We start from the raw sequence: 9,667 nt of genomic DNA on the forward strand, positions 1-9,667 counted from the left end.
GCCGTACAAAAATTGATTCATGAATCAAAAAGATTCATGATTTGTTCTACATAAACGTACATTACGTATATATTGGAAATCTATGTCGATATTATCAAGTTTCCATTTATTGTATTGCAATGACTAACCTAGTCGTACGTTTGTTATGATGTGCACAATAACTTTTTTTATTAAAAAATAACTAGTTATTTTTAAATTTTATTACCTTTTTTACATAATTATTTGTTTATCTTACAAAAACGTGTAAATGGGATATTTCAGTAGGATTACATTAATATCATGAAGTAAGTAGTTATTGTTGCAATAATCTAGAAACAAATTATCGTAATAAGTGAATTATTGTAATAATTCTAGAAATAAAAAAATGTATTATAAAAAAACAATAGCAGTGTAGTAATTTTTTTTATAATTGTCTTTCTCAAATAACAATAAATTAGATAAAATAGGAAGGTACTTACAGATTGGAATAAAGGTAAATCAATTGTAAAGTATCCTGCCGCATCAAAAGACACGCGAGTATCAAAGAAATACATTAACATTTCAATTTTTTTCTAAAATGAAGAAATAATTTAACAATCAGATATGCGAAAAACAACTTATTCTTTATTAGCTAATCGCAATTACCATTGTTTCTTCTGAATCAACAAGCGTGGTCATTCCTCCGCTTAAGACACATGCAATTTTATTTGCCTGAAATATATGCAATTATTAACATTGTAAAATTGAATTTTTAAATAAGACAATTTTATTCGTAAATGCAATAAATTTTTTTACATAATATATACATAAAATGGAATTTAACTTTTATTATTTATACCTCTTCCGCTGTATAGTGGCAAATTATGCACAGAATCAACATTTGCACCACTGGGAAAAGAACGAAGACACTAGCTGTCAATGGCGTATTGTTTTTAAAGACATGTACATTCCCAAGAATACGTATCATAAAATTTGCAAACCATACTAGCAGAGGATTTCTGTAGATATCACTAAAAGCTTGCTGAGCATCGTAAAGTATAGAGTGCATAATTTGCACATTCGTGATCTCGATTGTCTTTGGTCCGCATTGATTTTTGTTCCATGATACCTTCGGTGCGATCTTCTCGTTCAGATGTTTGAAACGTATCAGTATCAGGTACAGCAAGAGAGTTATCTCTAGAGTACCGTAAATATGCATGCATAATGTAGAAATATCTACAATTGTCATAAAGAATTCGCTGTCCGTCGACCTTTCATTTATTATCACGCTTATGATCAACAAATTAAAAGCAATTGTTAAAAACATTGCAAGTCTAGGTATCCATAAATTATCTCTTCTTTCGTTCTTAATTCGTGCAACTTCCTGGTCGTAACTATCCAGTCGGTCGAAAAGCTGCGGCGAAAATTTATATATGAGAGAAAGTGTCAGCATTCATTCAGAAAATGGAAACGCAATTCATTAAGAGAGTGTACTGCTTTTTTGTTTCACTATCCTCCTCTCACCTTGCCGAAGTGATTTTGCGAAGAGTAAGTAGCTATGATGATGACGATAAGACTTAAATACCCTATTAAATTTTGTGCCAGATCTACCGTCGTTCTTATTGTAATTTTTGCTTCTGATTCCAGAATATTTGTCAATACGAAGCAAGCGTACAAAATGTTGACGCTCACCCAGAAGATACAAATAAGGTAGAATAGCTTAGAGCAACGTTTCAATTGACCCTCTATAATTTTGTTGGCGAACATTCCGCACAATTTGAACAATAATAGAAATGGCTTCATGCGTTCCGCACATCGTCCATAAGATTTAAAACCTTTTCTTGATACGCGCTGTTTTAATACGCGCATGCTTTTTCAGAGAAATTTTACGTCTCACGAGTATTTTTTTTTACATCAATAAACGTTAATAGAGAATCGACTTAGCTACGATCGAACGTGCCCGTAAACTGTATCGCGGTTTGCATAGGACTATTCGTAATGTATCCATTTTTCTACCCTCGCGTGCTAATGATTACACTTTTCTACCATTAACAATATTTTCCTACTTAAATAATAGATCAAAAGAAGATGAAAAATTTATTATGCAAATCATGTTTTTTTTCTATTATAATTACATATGTGTATTATACTTTATTATTACATAATCTATAAAAATCGATTTAACAAGTTGACAAAATCAGAAAATACGTAACATTAATTTTTATTAATTAAATATATTTTTGTAATGTTCCTCATTTTTAAACAAATTGTTATTTATAAATTTTTGTACCACACGTGAATCATTATATCATATTATGATGTAAAGCTGCTAAAAACTATACTGTGAAGCATAACTTATTGATTTTTCCTCCAACAGCATCAAAGCCGGCAAGTTACCATTCTTCTTCTTTGGTAGGTTACCATACACATGAACATCCTACCTTGTATCGACTATTGAAATGGCTATAAGCTTGTCAATTTCTTTCAAGTTTGAAACGTTTCTCATAGCTAGCGTTGGTTACCATACACATGAACATCCTACCTTGTATCGACTATTGAAATGGCTATAAGCTTGTCAATTTCTTTCAAGTTTGAAACGTTTCTCATAGCTAGCGTTGTCAGATAAATAGTAGTGCTATTGGCAATAAATGTTATAATCGTGCAAAAAAAAATAATATCAAATATATGTATGTATATGTATACAATTCATTATTTATAATATATAATTGCTATTTATTAATTAGAATAATTTTTCTATTATATAACAAATTTGTATATTAAAAAATTATATAGAAACATTTTCATGCAATTTCCATAAACACTGAATTATTGTATCATTAATTTCTATGCATATGTCAGCTAATCTTATTTTAAATTTTCCGCTAATTTAGCAGAATAATAAAAACCAGTAAAAATAAAATTAAGCAATCTTCTATATACATCTGATCAGAAACAGAATAATAGGAAGATTACGCAACAGCGTCGACAAAAATTATACTCGGGGTAGAATAAATAAGAAATCCCGCGTCTCCCTCTCTTTTCTTCCGATCTCTTGCGACAAAGCGTTTAAATGTAAGATTCGAAAATCTTGTCCCTGGATGAGTGGCTGTTCCGGGGGCAGTCGATACATTCTTATTTCCATACAAAGCCTTTCAATTTCCCTACTGAGCCTTTGATATTTTGCAGGACGAGGGTCCCCTTTGCCTATACTCTCTCCGTGCGTCTTCGCGTCGCACCGCGATTTCTCCCTCGTTCCCATTGATCCCGGCCCAGCTTTCCTTTTTGCGTGGAAAAATTATGTAAACCGCCATAAAACGTGTCCGGATCGAAAATTCACAGAGGATCAGGCGGACATTGACATTTCGTCAATGTGGAGAATATCTGGGCTTGCTGATTAATTTTCTCGACACTGTATGCGTGAGCAAATCTATCTTTCTTTGATCTACCATAAAGAGGCAGAACTTGCCCCATACACAAAGTTCTATCTCTATATATGTACATATATGAAGCTTCCAGAATCTAATGCAAATAACTTATGCAAAACTCAATGCATAGCGCAATCAGACCTACATGAAGATTTGTTGGCAAATTTGAAGTGGAGATTCGTCTCAATAACGATTGAAAAGTAAACTCTTTCGGGTGTGAAATTTTGATATCTTTGTCGAGAAGCCGCGTTCGTGCGCGTTAGTGCGTGAAAGCACAGTGATCTTTTTCATATTCTTAAATGTGCGACATCGTTTAGTTCCGGACACTTTGCAATGATGTATCGTTCATCTCTGGAAGAGATGGACGCATAGTCAGGATATTGTATTACTTTTGCGAGATTATAGCCAGCAGTATGGGTTCGGATACGCGTTAGACAATTCGTTACGCCGAAAATTTTCCTACTTTCTCGTCAAAACCCTTTTCTCAAATTCACCGCACACGAAGAACGACACTTAAGTTCCGATATAGATGTAACAGATACCATTATGTCCGAAGCTCTTAATGTACTATGGTTATTCTTTTGTGATACCAAATTGTTAAGACGTGCATGAAAATTGGATCCATCAGCGCGCATCTGCAAAAGAATAACGCTTAGTCATCAAATAAGATTATATATTTTTAGTACTAATGATTATGCTGACAAATGTTGCAAATTAAAATGGTAAAACGTTAAAAAAATTCATGAAAAATATAATTTAAAAAAAGCATAATATTAACAAACAATTCTTAAATTGAGAAAAATATGCGCTTCTATTTGTATGTAATTATATATAATAATAAAAAAAAACATGATATTATTTAAAAAAAAATGAAATATAACTACAATTGTTTACATAGTGCAAATTGAACTTACTAGTTGTATCTATGCTGTTACGATTATTTTAATCAGTGTTATGCATTTTTTTGTCATAATATATTTTAAAAATTAAATCATACATTTTCTGACAGATAATGTCACTATAACATATAAAACAGCAGCATTGTGAGGAGTACTGCATTCGGACGAATAGCCGCCACATTCTTCCAAAATCGTGAGAGATTAAACTCGACGTGATGCCGTTTTGTGTGTCATCCTTACGAAGTCTCATTGATTTCTGTTGTGTCGACACAACGGCGATAATGGATCCCGGGGTAGCACCAATCGCGCGGACGAACTGCGAATGAACGGTCCGGTAGGAAGATTAATCGAAAACGATGCAAATGACGAGGTGTCGTCTGAATGAAAGCCCATTACGAGGATCTTCCAGGAGAAACCCTCGATCGGGAGGAGAGCAGGTCGAGAAAGAGGGAGGTTGGAAGAGACGTCGGACGAGCGAAAGGAGTGACATTGTGTCAGTGAAAGTTGGATGAAGTGACACTCGAGATAAATGTCCTGCCGGTGTTACACATCGAGAGACTTTCCCTTCTCATCTCCTGCCTTCCGCTGCATTGTCCACACCTATATATGTTTTCTTTTAATTTTTTTAACACTTACGTTTTTATCCCCCTCGAACCTCGAGATAATCGTCGTTGTTTACGATAATGACGGGATATTCTCTACGAGTTGATAAAATGTGCGAATGATAATAATTCGTTTGATTTCAACTTTTCTTCTACTTTTGTAAAAATCAAAGTATTTTAGCGTTGTAGTATATCTATAACGACGCAATCTTGCCGCATCGATAGCTGATTCGCATCGCGTTTATGATGCTTCGGCGGATGTTTAAAGGCATCCTCCACCTTAACTCACCGAGAAATCGGGAACCATTAGACAAACGGCCGGTTCAACCCTAAAACGGCTATTCGCTTTCTCGCAACTGTCCAGTTGACCTAAATCTTGGGAACCGACGAACTGCGACGGACCGAACGAAATTCCACGCAGATGGTAGCGCGCGTTACGTTACGGCAAAATACATAAATTTCCCTCTCTGCTTAGAAGACCCTTTGTTACATCGTTTGGTTTTCCCTTTTCCCTTTACGCGACCGTGCATTCTTGAGACAAAGAATAGAGCGCGCTCGAGGAACGAGCAACACCAAAACGAATAGAATAGAGAAATTGATGTTTTAAATCTAAAAAAAAAATATTAATATAGATATTAAATGATATAAAAGATAAATTTTCAATCCAGCAAATATTTGTCTTTAGTCTCTTTAACGTTATGATGATCTCGATTAATTTCACAAGTTATAGAAATGAAGATTTTATTTTTACAATATATTAGAGAATAATTTTTCAGAATTTTTTCAAAAATTATTATAGTTTTTTGTATAATGCTATAATATAATATTAGTATAACATCTACGTGTATATATATTTTAGTAAAATGATCATTCCATGTATTCTTTACAGAATGTAAGATATATGTAAGAAAGTTATTGCTGAACCCGTAAAACATTTTGTTTTCTCTTACTATTCTGTTTACAATTGATTGCGCGATTTTATGCTTTTTTTAGTTAGTTATGTGTCTCTTTACATTTCTGAAAAAAATATGGTTATGGACTATCTCATACTTTTACAAAGATATGCTTTTTAAACTTAAATTATTGCATGTACCGTACGGTACTATAGCATTTTCTCAATGTTCAAAAAAGCAGGAAGAAACGCACAAAAGACTCGGTGAGTGACGAGATATAACATTTTACAATACATAAAAGAATGAATATTTTAGTCAGAAAGTCAATAAGGTCAGGAATTGTGTTATACTATCACAATGTGTTTTCTAATAAATTTTAATAAATTGCTAAGTAAAATATGTAACAGTTTAGCAAAAAAATTTATTTGTTAATATATATTATAATTATACCGCATAATACTCTCCGCAAGTAGTAAATTATGAAAAAATGCTAATAAAATATACGCACACGTATCATTCTTCCTATTATTTTATTTACAAAACTGTCAGCCGTTAAATACTTGCAAGAAATCAAACAAGGATTTCTCCGTTGAAATCAAACCGAGCACGAAGAGAGCGAACGTGTATCCAAACATCCGCCTTTAAATCCCGTTGATGTCACCGGCCCTCGGATTACGGTCGGTAATTTCATTTAGATCCGCGAAGCTCTCGGGTCGGCTCTTCGTGTGTTCGGGAAAGAATAGAAAAGAAGGAGTCGCGAAAGAGTCGCAGGAGTCGCAGGATTTGCGCGACGATACAAGTGATCTTCCGGAAAAAGCGGGATCCTGCGCCGTCGGTTTTCTCGAATCAGCTCACGCCTCGCCAGATCCTCCCGTATTGTACAATACTGATGTTTGGACATGTGGGGAGCGAAAGGCTTGCGTCTCCTTTTCTTCGACGCGAGTAAACAGTTTCCCTATCTTATTCGACGACCAATGCGATCAGTCGACCGTTCGTCGGAAGTTTTTGCCCTGCGACCTAGCTGATGACCCGTCTTCCCGATCGCTCGATCGAACTGATCCGAAAACGTCTCCACAAATACATAATCCAATACACAAAGCAATACACCGCCGGCTTTCATGGCTCTCTGATGGAAGAACAGACAATTATTGGCATTAATGATCAGAAATAAAGAAAATTTCGATTCAGAGTTTGGTTTAAAAATATATATGTATATTTTATACGCGTACGATTTTCTTGACGAAAATCCCAGAATAAGGAGTCGGGTTCCATAGTGTCTACGTCTATCGTTTACGCCTTTATAAAACATCTTGTAGCACACGCCCAAGCAATCTCCGACACGCTTCTGGAACGCGCGTGCCATATGCCAGTCGGCGATTCCACCAAGGATCATGATAATTTGCGAAACCATCTTCGATAATGAATTGCCCGCCGCGTGCCGTTGGTAGCTTCGAACATCGATATCGATCTCGCTAGAATCACTCGAAACGAAGGCTCGTAAAAACCGGTTGAAAAGAAATTTACCGATTACCATTATTCGATTAATCTTTAAATTGATTAATGTTTTAATTGATTATTCCGGTCAATTAATATATTTTTTTCAAGGTTTTTCTTCTAGAATTTAAAGATTAAAAATAACAAGTAATTGATTAACTGAAACCATATGAACCGATTCACCGTTTAGTCAAATATTAAACGACTAATCGGTTACAATCACGAGCTCTACTCGAAACTGATAATTTTGTGATTGTATATTTTGAGAAAATTCGCATTTTTTACATACCATCATTATAAGGCGTTTCTGAAGAAACTGGCTGGATTTCTTGACCATCCTGGATTCGAGAATAATGCTGAGAAATGTATGCGGAAGCTGTCAAACGTAATCAACGTCTTGTCGACCAGGTTTCGACCTGGAAAAAAGAGAGAGACAGAAATGTTTTTTTGGCCCTTGTAAAACGAGTTTCCAGGGAAACGCAAAAAATTAAGGGTACCTTGTGTACTGGTTCGATTCAAATTGATTTCGCCGCTTTTCCTTCTTCATTGTGGTTCGCACGCGGTAACGTTACGCGGGTCCATGTATCGAATTACTCCGGATCCTAAGCATGATTATATAAGAAATATTTTTTTTTATATCTTTGAACGCAGCGAAACGATGACGTCTTTCCGTTAAAAAACTCTCTATAAATAATATTTTTATTACCTTCTTGAAACAATACTTTAATTAATTTTGTGATAACCGCAGAAAGTGACATCCAAGAGTTTGGATGATCAAAATTTTCAGAACTCCCAGAAACGTTGATTACAATTAAATTGATCAATGTGCAATAATTAATTGAACGTGTCATTTTTATCTTATATACATCATCTTCGCGAGTCATTTAAATTGATTCTTTCCAAGCAGCTGAGTTTCCTTTCCGAAGTATTTAAATTAAGTTGAAGATTACATTCGATTCTCGTGCAATTTCTCAGTATAAAATGCAGCACAGTGTACGAAATCTTACTATATATCGGAAGATGCGTATCGTGAACGGTTACCTTTCAGATGGTTACTAGATTTTTCTGGAGAACCGGACTTTTCAGGGCGTATCCTGAAAAACCGCGGACCCTTCTCGTTTTACTTTCTAAATCGGCATCGCGCTACGGCCAATCCGCGTCAACCGGTCTTCTTGCAGAAATGCAAGACCGTGACGTAACAATGATGACTGCTCCCTTTTTAGTGAATCGAGGAAACTCCTTCCGCCCACAATGTATCTGGAGCCGGTATCTCGTGCGGCCATCAGAGAGTCTTCTCTATCCTACTTTTCTCTTTCCCATTCGCCTTCCTTCGCGTTACGTAAAAACGCATTGACAGATTCAAGAAACTCGTACTGACCTAAGCCGGGATCAAATTCTATTCTTGTCGGTCTTTGAACAGTTCGTTGTTCGATCGCGTAACGATCAGGCGGTCCATTCAGACGAGAACGAGAGACGAAATAACTTGTGCGGAATTTTAGCGAACGTTAAGACTTTGTACGTGTTTTGCTTTCCATCAAATCAATAGAACTGTTTCGGATAAACTATTTTCACCTTCGATTTAAGTTCGAGTTTGGAACGACAAAGAAAAAGAAAGATAAGATAGAGAAGAGAGCAATACTATCATTTTAAACTGTAAAGCTATCAACACAATCAAATATATATCAAATTTTATTTATCTCGCATTTATTTGAAACTTAGCTGTAATATATATTCTTATATTATATTATATTCTTTTGTGAGAAACAAATCTTTACAAAAATTGCATATTAAAAAGTAAAATTCATGTACATTATACTTTTAAAATTTAAAGTAATATAAGATTTTATTAAATATCTTATTAAAATATAAAAATATTTCTCAAATACTTAAACAATACAAAATAATGTACGCTAAAACATTATTAATAAGTTACAACTTGTGACTTGTACAGTTTCAGTTTCGTGGGGCCGAAACTCTCCTTCAATTTCCTTCAAGCTGATACCGAAATTAAGCAAAATTCTAATTTTTGAAAACTGCTCATAACCGAAACCAAAACCGTAATTCTAGTCGGACTCTACTTAGATGCCTCGTGTCACTCAAATCAGAAAGCGTAATTCGGTAGCTAGATCAACATTGTGCGTCGAGTTTAGAAAGGTCCAGTTCGGTCGACACTCTATCCAGCTTGAGATTTTGCATCTGCCGGACAATGGTGTCTTACTGTTTGCTGCAAACAGCTCCATTTCTTCGAGATTAAAGGATTAGGTGTAAGGAGTACGTACGCTTCGGCGGCCGACAATAATGGAAGAACAATGGCGGGGTCCGGGTGCGGCGTGCGTCTTCTAAGAATACCGTGTTTCCCAAACAAGGATTTGGCAGGAAAGAAAGGTGGCGTCATC

At 35.2% G+C, this 9,667-nt stretch overlaps 1 protein-coding gene across 1 annotated transcript; it reads right to left on the bottom strand.

The window, feature by feature from the left end:
• Nucleotides 1-266: 266 nt before the first annotated feature.
• On the bottom strand, nt 267-1,827 carry LOC146720991 (uncharacterized). Its single transcript, XM_085487522.1, has 5 exons — nt 1,483-1,827; nt 818-1,372; nt 625-690; nt 459-551; nt 267-308 (listed from the first exon to the last, which is right to left on the bottom strand). The coding sequence occupies exons 1-5, from the start codon at nt 1,825-1,827 to the stop codon at nt 267-269; spliced, it is 1,101 nt and encodes a 366-aa protein (XP_085343648.1).
• Nucleotides 1,828-9,667: the final 7,840 nt, after the last annotated feature.

The sequence above is a fragment of the Nylanderia fulva genome, unplaced genomic scaffold (genome assembly GCF_048542155.1).
Source record: "Nylanderia fulva isolate GAGA-0341 unplaced genomic scaffold, ASM4854215v1 Scaffold57, whole genome shotgun sequence".
Lineage (NCBI taxonomy): Eukaryota > Metazoa > Arthropoda > Insecta > Hymenoptera > Formicidae > Nylanderia > Nylanderia fulva.

Bases quoted from the DNA above. Each gene is read 5' to 3' on its own strand.
- LOC146720991 (XM_085487522.1), bottom strand. From the start codon at position 1,827: ATGCGCGTATTAAAACAGCGCGTATCAAGAAAAGGTTTTAAATCTTAT. The intron at 552-624 runs GTAATTGCGATT...TCTTCATTTTAG, and splicing joins TTGATTCAGAAGAAACAATG to AAAAAAATTGAAATGTTAAT. The intron at 309-458 runs GTAAGTACCTTC...ATTTGTTTCTAG, and splicing joins ATTTACCTTTATTCCAATCT to ATTATTGCAACAATAACTAC.